Source organism: Haliotis rubra, unplaced genomic scaffold (assembly GCF_003918875.1).
Source record: "Haliotis rubra isolate DU_JTF1 unplaced genomic scaffold, ASM391887v1 Scf1273, whole genome shotgun sequence".
Lineage (NCBI taxonomy): Eukaryota > Metazoa > Mollusca > Gastropoda > Lepetellida > Haliotidae > Haliotis > Haliotis rubra.
The window spans coordinates 98287-113842 of NW_025765196.1; the positions used below are offsets into that span (position 1 = coordinate 98287).

A 15556-nucleotide genomic window follows, 5' to 3' on the forward strand; every position below is an offset into this window, starting at 1 on the left:
AGTAAATTTTACCCAAACCAGGTTTGTATGTTAAAACAAAGAATGCCTTGAATAAACGTTTTGTACTATAAAACAAGTGTGACATTAACGAGTTGAGTTTCCGTAAAAAGTACATTGTTGACATTTGTTGTATATTCTGTCGGTGTTCGCAGTAAAACTGAGCTTTTCATCAATGATGGTGCCGAAATATTTGTACTCTGGGACAACTTCGATGCTGCAATTATGAATGAGAACAGGTCTATACGTAGGTTTCTTCATTCAAATGTCTATAGTAATTTCCTTTCTTTTCTTCGTATTAAGACCTAGGAAGTTCTCATGACGCCATATACAGAACAGTCCTAATGCTTGGCGGTAATGTGAATCATCGTTGTTACCTCCTAATCCAGCTAATTGGACATCATCAGCAAATTTCACAGTTGTTTCACATCACTTCTGCAGTAATTAGTATATAAAGTAAAAAGTATTGGAGAAAGCACATATCCTTGTGGGAGCACCTGTGTTTAGGATACGTGTTTTAGAGTGTGTCGAATTGACTCGCACATATTGTCGACGGTAAACTCTGGCTTCACCAAGTAGGACTGTGCTATGTTATTGAGACCAATTCTCTGCTTTCACTATCATTAAAACAAATTTAACTGACTATCTGTAACTGACTTCCTCAAACAGGACAAGACAAGTAGTTCTATGCACATACAACCGTTTTATTACAATGAATGCGATGTTTCGGTGTAGACACTCATACCGTTAACAAGCAAGTGATGTACAGAAATCTGAAGTAGGAAGGTTATGCTCATGTGGCTACTGGATGTTTACATAAGGTCAAATGATGCTGTTGATGGCTTCACAACAGATAACACTGACGTTTAAACATTTAGAAAAACTCAGATCATTGTAACACCTTTTAAATTAGCTTGTTTGTTACCGTTATCGCGACCAAAACCAAATGAAAACACAATAAATCTACTGGACTGAAATGGGTTCACTCTTTGAACACCAGTGTAACTAATGGAATATTTATCTTCGGTGCTGTTTATCATGATACTTTCTCGCCCTTTCGTGCTGATTAGATAATATTGGTTGGAGATACACCCGTGACATTATAGAAACATTAATCAACCCTTGTTGTTATATTAAATAGCTCATGGTACGATATCTCAGTGTACCTAGAGAATTTAGAAATGTGGAATACTTGTGCACATTTGAAAATATACTTACAGATAGGTATAGATCAAGTAAGTAACTCGTATACTTACTTACCTGATCTAAATGCATCAAAGCTTTATAGTCTTCATGGTACATGTCATATAGCCCTTTTCCAGTGACGAAAAACATATGATATATCTACAGTCATAATATTCACACTTTAGCCATAAAATTTATATCAGTACTTATATATAGGGGTTAAAGAAATGAAGCAAAATAGCAAATATACACTGGTCATTTTGTACGCATATTCTAAATATAAGCAGGTCATTTCTTAATGCTGTAGTGTTGGGAAATGTGGCAGGCCTTTATGACACACATACAATGTATTATCGAGTGGCTGAAATCGATATGCAGATGAAGCTACAAGAACCTTTAAAATAATTACTGATCTTTATCAGTGTTAAGACATACATGTGACTTGTGTGAATGTATGTATAGTTGCACCACCTGTAGGTTAGTTTGCCTTGAAACAAAATAATGATTGGTTCTTTGATTAATCATGTGGAGTGGAGTCTTTCGTTAAACATGAATAAATATCAGCTAGTTGTTTCAGAATGGCTGATATTTTATGAAATAGAGAAAGTATGCCAGCTAATCTTTAAACTGCAAATGGTTGTTGGCAAATAAATAGCTTCGATGTCTACCTGACATAACACGGGGTATTGAAATGGGGTTCTTGAACGTAGCGAACCCTGTGAACTAGTCTAAGCTAAGCATATCAAGAGGTTTCTATGTGTCATTTTAAACTATTTAAAGAATTGCTGACATCGTAGCAGGTAATCCTCAAACGTTCAACTAAGACCTTATCTTTCTACATGTAACTTGTACTCACGGTGTTTCTCACAGTGTTCGACTGTCACTATAGATTGATACTAATGTGTAAAACGCTTTACAATATCAAAGGAAAATTGAAGTGACACACATGAAGTTGTCTGTCTTTGAAGTTGATTATAAAATTACAGGTTTATTGTCGGGTGTCACAGTTTTTCCGACTTTTACTAACTCGGGTGATAAGTACCACATTCAAACACACTGTTCTGCGACCTGAGATCTGATTACAAGCATGCATGTGGAGATCAAGTCAGCATGCATGGCGACGGGAAAAATCTGATTAAGACCTTTCCCCTTCGCGACACATGTGCAAAACACAAGAAGTGAGATGCATGAGCTATTTTCTCTGAGATGTTAAAACACCATGTAGTGTAAACATTATAATACAACTTTGAGCCTCGTCATATAGCCGGACGGCTGAATTACCAATGTGATAAAAACATTGTAAATAAAGAGTCAGCACTATGAAAATAACCTTCTTTTTGTACAACACAATTTGAAAATAAGTTTTGCACCTGAAATATGTCCGTGAAACTAAAATAGTTACGACCGGCACTCTGGCTATTTGATGTCTGTCAGGCCTCACTGCTGCATTGTCTTAAAGAAAGGAGGTCTTTAGCTGTATGGCCTTTTACGGACATCAGATTGCATGTGTGAACATGTTGCACTATGTCAACATGTCCCCCAATACAGGACACATGAAGGATGTTGGTTCTGTTATCATCCACTAATGATACATCAGCTCCTTCCCTCACAAATCAAACGCTTTTCTCTGTCCCATATTTGCTGCCTTCATCACGGGCGTCCTCCCGTACTGACCCCTACTGTTGATGTCTGCAACCTTCTGTGAGAGGACATACTTCACCATGTCAACATGTCCTCCAATACAGGCCACATGAAGGATGTTGTTTCTGTTATCATCCACTAATGATACATCAGCTCCTTCACTCACAAGTACGTCAAACACTTCTCTGTGTCCCATGTTTGCAGCTACCATCACGGATGTACTCCCGTACTGACCACTACTGTTGATGTCTGCAACCTTCTGTGAGAGGACATACTTCACCTTGTCTTCATGTCCTCCAAGACATCCATATGGAGGATGTTGTCTCTGTTATCATCTACTAATGTTACATCAACTCCTTCTTTTCAAAATGTCAGTGAAACTACAATACTTAAGACCAGCAATGTTTCTATTTCTTCTGTGTTAGGCCTCACTGCTGTAATGTCTTGAAGAAACGAGGTCTTCAGCTATATGGCCATGCACACTTTTCACGTTGAAATCAACTAAAATTAGTGTTCCACCATGTCAACATGTCCTCCAATACAGGCCACATGAAGGATGTTCTCTCCGTCATCATCCACTAATGATACATCAGCTCCTTCTCTCACAAGAAAGTAAAACACTTTTCTGTGCCCCTTCAGTGCTGCCATCATCACGGGTGTCCTCCCGTACTGACCCCTACTGTTGATGTCTGCAACCTTCTGTGAGAGGACATACTTCACCATGTCAACATGTCCTCCAATACAGGCCACATGAAGGATGTTGTTTCTGTTATCATCCACTAATGATACATCAGCTCCTTCTCTCACAAGTAAGTCAAACACTTCTCTGTGTCCCATCTCTGCTGCCTTCATCACGGGTGTCCTCCGTACTGACCCCTACTGTTGATGTCTGCAACCTTCTGTGAGAGGACATACTTCACCATGTCAACATGTCCTCCAATACAGGCCACATGAAGGATGTTGTTTCTGTTATCATCCACTAATGATACATCAGCTCCTTCTCTCACAAGTAAGTCAAACACTTCTCTGTGTCCCATTTTTGCTGCCATCATCACGGGTGTCCTCCCGTACTGACCCCTACTGTTGATGTCTGCAACCTTCTGTGAGAGGACATACTTCACCATGTCAACATGTCCTCCAATACAGGCCACATGAAGGATGTTGTTTCTGTTATCATCCACTAATGATACATCAGCTCCTTCTCTCACAAGTAAGTCAAACACTTCTCTGTGTCCCATATTTGCTGCCATCATCACGGGTGTCCTCCCCGTACTGACCCTACTGTTGATGTCTGCAACCTTCTGTGAGAGGACATACTTCACCATGTCAACATGTCCTCCAATACAGGCCACATGAAGGATGTTGTTTCCGTTATCATCCACTAATGATACATCAGCTCCTTCTCTCACAAGAGTAAGTCAAACACTTCTCTGTGTCCCATATTTGCTGCCATCATCACGGGTGTCCTCCCGTACTGACCCCTACTGTTGATGTCTGCAACCTTCTGTGAGAGGACATACTTCACCATGTCAACATGTCCTCCAATACAGGCCACATGAAGGATGTTGTCTCCGTCATCATCCACTAATGATACATCAGCTCCTTCTCTCACAAGTAAGTCAAACACTTCTCTGTGTCCCATATTTGCTGCCTTCATCACGGGTGTCCTCCCGTACTGATCCCTACTGTTGATGTCTGCAACCTTCTGTGAGAGGACATACTTCACCATGTCAACATGTCCACCAATACAGGCCACATGAAGGATGTTGTTTCTGTTATCATCCACTAATGATACATCAGCTCCTTCTCTCACAAGTAAGTCAAACACTTCTCTGTGTCCCATTCTCTGCTGCCATCATCACGGGTGTCCTCCCGTACTGACCCCTACTGTTGATGTCTGCAACCTTCTGTGAGAGGACATACTTCACCATGTCAACATGTCCTCCAATACAGGCCACATGAAGGATGTTGTTTCTGTCATCATCCACTAATGATACATCAGCTCCTTCTCTCACAAGTAAGTCAAACACTTCTCTGTGTCCCATATTTGCTGCTGCCATCATCACGGGTGTCCTCCCGTACTGACCCCTACTGTTGATGTCTGCAACCTTCTGTGAGAGGACATACTTCACCATGTCAACATGTCCTCCAATACAGGCCACATGAAGGATGTTGTCTCTGTCATCATCCACTAATGATACATCAGCTCCTTCTCTCACAAGTAAGTCAAACACTTCTCTGTGTCCCATATTTGCTGCCATCATCACGGGTGTCCTCCCGTACTGACCCCTACTGTTGATGTCTGCAACCTTCTGTGAGAGGACATACTTCACCATGTCAACATGTCCTCCAATACAGGCCACATGAAGGATGTTGTTTCTGTTATCATCCACTAATGATACATCAGCTCCTTCTCTCACAAGTAAGTCAAACACTTCTCTGTGTCCCATCTCTGCTGCCATCATCACGGGTGTCCTCCCGTACTGACCCCTACTGTTGATGTCTGCAACCTTCTGTGAGAGGACATACTTCACCATGTCAACATGTCCTCCAATACAGGCCACATGAAGGATGTTGTTTCTGTTATCATCCACTAATGATACATCAGCTCCTTCTCTCACAAGTAAGTCAAACACTTCTCTGTGTCCCATCTCTGCTGCCATCATCACGGGTGTCCTCCCGTACTGACCCCTACTGTTGATGTCTGCAACCTTCTGTGAGAGGACATACTTCACCATGTCAACATGTCCTCCAATACAGGCCACATGAAGGATGTTGTTTCCGTCATCATCCACTAATGATACATCAGCTCCTTCTCTCACAAGTAAGTCAAACACTTCTCTGTGTCCCATCTTTGCTGCCATCATCACGGGTGTCCTCCCGTACTGACCCCTACTGTTGATGTCTGCAACCTTCTGTGAGAGGACATACTTCACCATGTCAACATGACCTCCAATACAGGCCACATGAAGGATGTTGTTTGTGTTATCGGCAAGAAGATGCAATGCAGAACCTTTACTCACAAGTATGTCTACCATTCTTCTGTGTCCGAATCGTGCTGCTATCATTGCAGGTGTTAGTCCGTCCTTCCCTCTACGGTTGACGTCTTCCAGATCCTTAGATAGGATGTGTCTAAGCCGGTCCAGGTCGCCCTTCTTGCAGGCAGTATGGATGTCTGTATCCACTCGTGGACCCGTCTGTGTCACTATAACACAATGATTTCAATGTCACAACTTGAAGGAACAGTAAATACCTTAACAAATACTCATTTACATTAATTTACTTCAGTTGAACCCATTCCCATCCTGTGTATGTGTTCCAAGTGAAGACATTCTTTGACGATGGAACTGACTGGAAATGCCTGGCATTCGAACTCCAACATTTGAGATCTTCAAGTGCCGATCATAGACAATATTCTTACTTCATTGACTAAACAGAAGAACTTATTTGTGTCTCTCGAGCACACATTACGTGAAAAGCTATTCGCTTTATAAGTCGGGTACACTTATTATGTTTTCAAATTATTCACAAGCTACAACATTCCTTCCATACAGTCTAATCTCCACTGCCACACATTGCATTGTCATACTAATATATCACGTAATACCATCACGAAGCAGTTGTAATCTCACTGTCCAGAATGTTCTCAGATTACACATACGAATCAACAATATATCCGTCACAACCAAGATGAATGCATTAACCACATAACCATACTACTGTGTCACACATTCACCCTATCAACGTCTAGATACAATCAAATATCTCCCAGTGTCTCCCAGATCTCGTCAGTATTATATGCACCATGCGTTCACAATACCACCTCGGCAGTGCAGTTAACAAACTGACCGTGTGGATGCGTAAGGCAGGACATGTCTGCTCTTTGACACAATAACCTGGTATCATCACTGGTTTTCAGTGATCCAGTGTGCACTTGTCACTGCCGTTTTACTTTTTATGCCCAGCTGAATGTTCAGATGATGGAGACTTGTGAATCCCTGTTTAAAATTTGAAGACCACATTGAGTTCAACGATACAGTTTTGGAAAATACACAACATCCTGTTTCATCATATTTCCTCAGACTTGAACAGTTTAAGTGTAAGTGCCAAACTGATTTTACAGCATGTATGGAGCTGCTGAAAACGAGTCTGGGGTGAAGATTTTGTCTGGCCGGATCTGATCTGCTGGTCATCTGCTATCCATTTGTCCTGAAAATTAACTTCCCTCATCAACCTTTACAGTTGGCATGTTTTTCAGTATTTTGCTGCAGTGTGTGTTGCCTTTTTTCGTAAACAGTCAGTGGATCAGATGACTGGTAGTGGGATATGGGATGCTGACAAAGGTGGGTGATGGGACTGGTTTGAGTTTGGGAACGGGGCCCTTTTGCTTTATAGCAAGGGGTTGTCTTATGGTTTTCTCCACCAGATTTTGGTATATCCTAAACAGACCCCTAAATACAGACAGCACAAGAAGACTCTCCAAGAAACCCACATTGATAGTGCAATAGACGACACTGCAATCAAAAAACCTGAACCCCCTTAAACTCCCTAACCTCCCACCCCAACTCCACCCATACCAATACGCCCACTCCCACCCCTATGCCAGAGCCATTGTCAAAATCCATAAAGATCCAGCCAAAGTCCCAGGGGCTTAGGTTTCTGCAAAACAGCCCAGCACCTTGTCAGACTACAAGCACCATTGGGAAAATCCCACATCAGCGATTCCAGTATCTTTATATCCACATAGTTCACCCTAAGACAATTGTGGAGACAAATACATGTGATCCACAGCCACCACAATACAGGAACACAAGACCTCTGTTGCTCAATCTGCCCATTCGAACATTTCATAAAGGAATCCTGACAACTATGTTTCCTGTCAACAAACCAGAATTGTCCACACCAATCATCAATCATTGGAGTAAGTGAATTTACTTTTACGCCGCCTTTAGCAATATTCCAACAAAATCATGTTGGGGGACACCACAAATGGGCGTCACGCATTGTACCCATATTGGGAATCGAACTCGGGTCGTTGGCGTGACGAGCGAACGCTTTCATCACTAGGCTTTAGGGGAAAAGAGAAAACATCAAGAAAGAATCGAAATCCAAAGAAAGAAGCCAGCCATTAGGCAGAGGCATCTACCTTCCCAGTATGTACTTCACTGTGTTCATATCATCTACCTTCCCAGTATGTACTCCAGTGTGATCATATCATCTACCTTCCCAGTGTGAACCCCACTGTGATCATATCATCTACCTTCCCAGTATGTACTCCACTGTGATCATATCATCTACCTCCCAGTGTGTACTCCGCTGTGATCATATCATTACCTGGAATATGTGCTAAAAGCGGCATATCATCTACCTTAAACTCCACTGTGATCATATCATCTACCTTCCCAGTGTGTACTCCACTGTGATCATATCATCTACCTTCCCAGTATGTACTCCACTGTGATCATATCATCTACCACTGAGCGCTTATTGATTGGATTATTGCTTAACTGAACCCCATTCAGTGTTAATCCTTATTATCTTTATTGGATTATTGCATGTTATTACATAGTTATCCTTGTACATTAATCCTATCTCACTGGCTTCGTGAATGTACAGTATTTTTGTACATTAATCCTCTCCCATTGACTTTATCATACTATTGTTACCTTGTACATTCTTTCGCCTGAGTTGTGTAAACATAAATCTCGACGCACTTACTCAGCATTCACCGGATGAAGGACAAAAACAGCTCTTGTCTTGTCTTGTGATAAAGAATGAAAAAGATGTTATCATGTATTAACGGCTTTTAAATGTTATACCTGGTGTAGGCAAACTCCATGCAGCCTCAGGATTCTGCTCATCACTACTGTTTCCCACACGCAGTAGTGCAATAGGACGGGCAACTTCTTCTGCAAAGCAAAGGATGAAATAGAAAAGCTCCCTATAAGGTGCAAGCATCTCAGTCACCCTTGCGCACATGTGCTCTCCGTTCATACAATGGTAATATTCAAAATGATAATAAACAAAATTAATGCCTCTAAAATGGATCACATGTTTCTTCCTCATTTGAAATACAATGTCATGGTCCATATGCCTTTTCCCCTATATCTCTCTTGTGTTTCAAAAGCTGTTGCAAATGCACAGGACTGCTCTTTGCTTATACAGTAGGATCTGACTGACATACTGTGATGTCACTCCCAGAACACGAGTATATTACGTATGGCATATCCGTGTGTATAGCGGCATAGTAATGGCATAGCACATTGTATTTTTCCATTGATGGTCGTTTGTGGGCAAGAAGACTGGTTATTAAAACTTGTTCTGTCACGCTGCGTTCTCTGGTTCTATTTCCCAGGTGACTGCAATGTTTGGAACCTGTCTGGGATTTGCCAGCCATTATCTTACCTTAATGTAAAATACTTTAATTTCATTGGTCAGTGACCCTTTAACAAGTTTCCGTGTCCCCCCTCCCAGGAGAGTGACAACTGGAAAAATATTACCTGCTGCCACGGTAACCGCCAAACTCTCCGCCGAGAAACTGTATCGCTAACAATCGTATGACGTCATAATATGACACATGCAGTGCCCGGAGTTCGAAAACCGTTCCATAAGCTGTTTTTGAGTTCACCATGTACACATTTAATTTACCGAATTTCATTGCATTATTTAAGCTATTTTATACATTGAATCCTTTGCACACTTAACTTAAACATAATTAACAATTTTAAACCTATCAGAATATGTTTCAATGACCTTAAAAATCCAGTCTAGAGGCAGACGCCATTTTGTTTACACGTGATATAGTCGGGAGCAATCTTATCGATCTTCAAAATTTTCAAAAAATATATATTTTGTACATTTAACATGGCGGTAGGATAAATACGTTGTGTACGTTGTAAGGCGTACATCAGACCGTATTACCCTAAAGAGCAGCATACTATTTATATTATATATTCAGTTTCACATAGAGCAGTTAACTAACCTCACACAAGCGCTTACCTCTCTGTTTTTGTCGTCCAAACGGGAAGAATCTCTTCAAACCTTCTTTTATCTTGACACCACGGTGAACTTCAGGCTTCTGATTTCTCCGAATAACTGAACTCCTGTTTGAGGATGCCAGACTGCTTCCCTCACTGACAAACCCGCTGTCCTCAGTAGCAAGAGATATCTGGTCGAAGGCCTCCAGATCCTCTATTCTCTGTTGGGTGTTAATAGAGCAAAATAAGGAGTAAGTAGAATGTACGCTGTAGCCGTATCACGAATGGTGTACAGTGTGATGTACACTCTGTGTTGCCGTGTAGCTTAAGCTATGTACATGCAACACAGAGGGTACCGTTCACCCCGAGTGATGAGGCTACAATGAATTTATCTTATGTCATGGCTACATTTTCGTCTATCTTAACGTAGGCACTAAACCTAATGTTAACAGAATGTTGTATAAGAAATACAGTTAGACAGTTCCAATTCATGATATTGATTTAATTCAGCTACACCCCGTTGAAAGAACGCCACCATTAACACATTTACTATAGGAGATAATATTTAACTGCAAAGGAAAATCACAGAACCATGTCTCTCAACGTTTGCACAGTATGACCTACGAAATCCTGATCAAAAGACTGATGGAGCAAAAAGAAGCGACAAAACCCATTCCACATCCACAAGAAATCTGTGTTAAAAGCAGAGTCGATTGTACAATGACTGTATCATGAATATGCATTTCAGCAGTAGTACAGCTGTACGATGTTGTTTGTAAACAAATGGAGTCCAATCAATATAGTGATTGTGGTCATGCGATACGATGACAGAGCATGTGTTTATGAATCACTACGAAATAGTGATGATACCAGGTGTTCGCAAAAAGGTGAGCGTATTCTGCCCCACCGGTGGCTCCCGTCATACACAAATGCAAAGTTTAGTCAATTGTTCACCTGAAATAATTCGGGTCAAAGTCAATATAAATAAGTCAAAATGTGGAATTGCACCGGACATCATTTTTGTCACTGATGCATCAAATTTCTAAATGTCCTCCACATGTCTACCATAAAACATTTTGAAATCTTTACAGAGGCCTTGGATGTTGTAACGTTGATCGAACAACTTCAAGTTCAAGAGTGGTATGACGCTCTTTGAAATCTTGGTGAAAAGTATTCGCAAAAGAAGAACACCACAGGCCAGAGCTGTTGGAATATTGCTCGATATAGCAGACTATTGGGGAGTTGAAATCATCCCTTTTGTCACACATCCTTTTGAAGAGTTTTTTGTCACACTGAATCTTTATGCATGGAACTAAATACGAATCAGTCGGGTGGTCCCACTTGTCTCCTTAATTTCAAGTTCAGGTGGGTAAATCAGTGGAAGGCAAATGGCTATTTGATGGTTATTGAACAATATTAAATCAGTTATGTACCTGAAGCTTAAATGACCTTGTTTTAATTTTTCCAGCATATGCAGAAATTCTGATTCATACGCCAGGACTGTAGCGCAATTGGTGCCCATGGGGATGCCTACTTCATGTCAAAATGTTTACCCCTAGATTTTACAAAGATGTTATCAATGAGAAAACCGAGCATTTCACATACACAGCAAAAATAAATTGGTTTCCGCAATGCGGAAACCTGATGGAAAGTGGACTGAAACTTAAGTTTCCACCTAGAATCCAGTGAGTTTCCGTTCTGTTACATTGAGTTTCCGCAATAACGGAAACTTACAATTACCCACTTTCTAAGGGTTTCCGCAAGGTTTCCGTTACCCGCACTCCAACAAGTTTCCGTTGAGTTTCAGTTACCAACAATCCGACATAGTTTCCGCATAGTTTCAGTTACCAACAATCCGACATAGTTTCCGCATAGTTTCAGTTACCGGTTTCAGTTTCAGGTTCACAGGTTTTCATGTGCGTTTGAAAGAGCCAAATTTAAACATTCTTCTTTATTCATATCATAAACTCTTCTTAAAAACAATATAAGCGATTGTTATTATCATGACGTTTACTTAAAAAACAACATAATATATAATAAGATTCATTGTTTTATTTTCTCAACATGAATATGAATTAGCATTTAAGGCAAATAAAGATCATACATATAACTCGTAATATAGCACTAAAGAACAGGGCAAAACATTTTGGCATAACTCAATCCAGTTTAAGAAATCATATATCATTTATAACAAAGTAGTAATATTTCATCAGCTAAACTCTCATTCACTTATTATCTAGCATTTTAGATATGAAATTTATTTCTAAATTCATGCTAATGGTGAAATATAACAATAACATACAACTTAACACAGTAATACAACATAGCTGCATAGGACATTTATTTGCACGCCTTGGCATTCAGCCACACACTCCATGTCAAAACTATCCCCAAACATCCACTATGATATACATCATGCAATAACACAACATACAGCTTGCAATACAAAAATAAAATAAAATAAAAATTACATTATGAAATTAAAAATAAATTCAATTAAATTGCAAGAGTTGGTCAGTTAGCCCACTTAGGGGCATCCTTGGCGGAGATCCGTCTGTTACTTTGGTTGGATGCCTCATCCTCGTCCTCATGTCGGCCTTGACGAGAGCAGTGGAGGTGTAGATTCTTTCCAAGTCCAGTGTCGTCGTGTATGCCCTAAGCTTGCTGGACTCCCAGACAAAGGGGACGGAAGCAGCTAATTGACGTCATCTTCGTCACTCACGACTGATGATGTCATGTCTATGGTGAGTGTTGTCGCTACCTTTTTCTTTCGTCTAGCTGGCCAATCGATAGATGCAAGTCTGTTGAGGCGCTGTGCAAGTTTCTGAAAATGGCAGGTAATAACGAATTACTAGGTTATTTTGATAAATTATACAAACATCAATCAACAAGAAACTGACAATGCCAAAGATGATTTAAAATGAGTAATCCAAAAGGAAGTTTGAATAAACGAGAACTAAAGTGAACAATCACACTTTGCACTGGTTTTCTCAAAACTCAAATTATGCAAGTCATCACACTTCATTGACCGAATGAAATATCTTATTTTCTAAAGAGGACACACAATCTATACAAAATTTGCTCTGGAGTTACATGCTTCCCAGACCAGAGGTAGTAATACGTTATATATATATATATGAACATTTATTGCATTTTCTATATAGTTATAATGGTACTAGTAATAGATTTTCATCAAGTTGCTATATTCAATCTCTTACAGTTCGTATTGTTGAGCCCATTTTTGGTGTCCCCCGCCGTGATGTTGCTGGAATATTGCTAAGAGCGGCGTAAAACTAAACTCAGTCAGTCACTCGTATTGTTGAAGGCACAAGTATATTCACCCAGTGTATATAGACGTGAATAATACAAGACATGAATGTTTACGGATATCGACGTCTTTATTATGTGAAAAAAACACGTTTCGGAGTGAATGCTTACACCTGACGAAGGGGTAAACAGTCACTCTGAAACATGTTTTCACATAATAAAGGAGTTGACATCAATAAGCCTTGTCTCTACACTATTAATTGGAAATTATTTACTATTTATAATGAAAGTCACTACAGATAGGTCAAAATTACCTTCACATGTTCCTGCTGACCATCCTTGGTCATCTATTATACAGTCTCCAGACTCATCATCAGCTTTGCTGAAAAAAATAAACAATAACACGTTACTTTTCTTTGCATTTCCCCATTCATTCATTCGAGTTTTAAAAAAACAATTGCAGCGAAATTTATACCAACAAGCAATCTACAAATTTATCACTTCAGGTTATGCAATCAGTAAGTGAACGGCCTGACATAAACATCCTGATGAATGAAGTTTAGTTATCTCATGTGACATAACCTTGGAGTAATTACGGTATTGTAAAATCAAGGGGTCAGTTTGATTGCAATTTCACACAGATGTGAAGTTAAGCTTTACTTGGTCCAATTTGAAATCATGATTAAGTTACCTGTTATTCAAATCCATTTGCAAATGTAACCTTAGTTTGGTTCATTTTGTGAAAATGTATCTAGGGAAGCATAATGATAAAATATTCAAAGTGAAATTATGTCTATGTTTCGTAGTACCATAAACACATACCTTCAGTATGGTCATTCTTTTCCTCCAGGAGTAGTGGTGACACATGTTTCCTCACAACAGCCTAAATGAACAAAACAAATCCATTAATATTTAATCTATTTGCTATATTTTTCAAAATTGTAGTATATTTTCGATAGACTTATTTTACTTCACCAACCTTTGAAAATAGTTCGAGCAAAACTGTTTATGCAGTCATGGACTTAAGTATACGTCAGTTGGCAAAATTCTCATAGACTTGCAGGCTGTTTTAGTGTAGCTGTGTAATTTTCAATAATTCAGTTTTCCATATTTGGTTTTCAAATTGTGCAGGTTGTTAGGAAATCATCTTGGTAACAGATACATAATTTCCTTCAAGTATTTTCCGCATTGTAGTTACATGAGCAACATATATACAACATTGCGTATTCTTTCCCCATAGACCGCCATGTTAAAAATTGCCAAAACCACGACATGCATCAGTGTGATCATTCTTGAAATACTGAATTGAAAATAAAACAGTAATTATGTCTTTGTAGCTGGGATGATTCATGACCCATGTGCAAATATGAACAATATCAAATGGATATTAAATAAATTCAACAATTTTTTCTAGCTGCACCAAATTAACATGTAAGCCTATGGAAATAATGCATAGTTACGAATACCTATGGCCAGTGACTGTAATTCGATAGATTAGCTTGTTTACTAATCCGGATTTCTGTACGTAACGTAAATAATTCATTAAACGTTATTTGACAACAAAATAAATTGGTCTTACCTGACAGGGTCGTGGTATTGCGAGTTTCTGCAGCCATTTCCATCTTTCTTTTCCAGGTCGCGAATTCTCTCTTCAAGCGCTTTGAGGGAAACTGAGGCGGCTATGAAAATGGCGTCTCGCAAAGACTCACGGGAAAAACACTTTGTTGTTTGTTTTTTTAATCTAAATCTAACATTACAGTTTGACCATGTCTTTCCGCGTTATACTACAAAATAAACATACACTATACACATAAAATGTCAGCTGTGTGTTTTTATAATGATTTAGGTAGTCTCGGTGGACGTGATCCGGTCGCCATTTTTTTTATTTGTTTACATGGCCGACATCAAAGGGGACCGTGAAAGGTGGAAATGAGCAGATTGAATGTGAGTACCCAAAGTGACAACAGTGGGCTTGTATGGGCTTAAGGGTCTTTTCATCGCATTATGGGCACTAATTGCTCCTCCTCAGTGTCCAGCATCAACAGGTAGGCCTAGAGATAATTAACAGTGAATAACTCTGAAAACATATTCACGTTACTTTAAAAGTCCTCATCGAGCTTCATGAGTCCTACTCATGAGAACTTGTGTTAGTGGCAAATAGGTGATTTTTCAAAACCCTGTCAGGAGTAGGCTATATACGAAAATATTTCTGCTGGACGTAAAACTTTATCATGTAAGTAATTTTCGTATTGAGCTCAAAGCATGCAAGTGTATTAGACATGCTTATATCATGTTCATTCTTTTCAGTTCTACACCTAGATCTACGTATATTATTCCCATGTATTATAAGTTTACTTATCTAATTTTGCAGTATATATTACTAGTTTATATGTGATGTCAGCTCAATATATCTGAGTGAGTGAGTTTAGTATTACGCCGCACTCAGCAATATTCCAGCTATATGGCGGTATTTATCCAATTATACCAGT

At 39.5% G+C, this 15556-nt stretch overlaps 2 protein-coding genes across 2 annotated transcripts in view; both read right to left on the bottom strand.

The window, feature by feature from the left end:
• Positions 1–680: 680 nt before the first annotated feature.
• Positions 681–3593, bottom strand: LOC124266706 (fibronectin type 3 and ankyrin repeat domains 1 protein-like). Its single transcript, XM_046701501.1, has 2 exons — positions 3343–3593; positions 681–3103 (listed from the first exon to the last, which is right to left on the bottom strand). The coding sequence occupies exons 1-2, from the start codon at positions 3544–3546 to the stop codon at positions 2789–2791; spliced, it is 519 nt and encodes a 172-aa protein (XP_046557457.1). The 5' UTR covers positions 3547–3593; the 3' UTR covers positions 681–2788.
• Positions 3594–4075: 482 nt separating this feature from the next.
• LOC124266710 (ankyrin repeat and KH domain-containing protein mask-like) overlaps positions 4076–15556 on the bottom strand; it is a 51686-nt gene continuing 40205 nt past the window's right edge. Inside the window, exons 7-10 of the mRNA XM_046701507.1 lie at positions 9823–10021; positions 8643–8732; positions 5659–6028; positions 4076–4121 (exon numbers count right to left, since the gene is read on the bottom strand). Coding sequence (XP_046557463.1) covers positions 4076–4121; positions 5659–6028; positions 8643–8732; positions 9823–10021 — 705 coding nt within the window. The remainder of the gene's footprint in view (positions 4122–5658; positions 6029–8642; positions 8733–9822; positions 10022–15556) is intronic.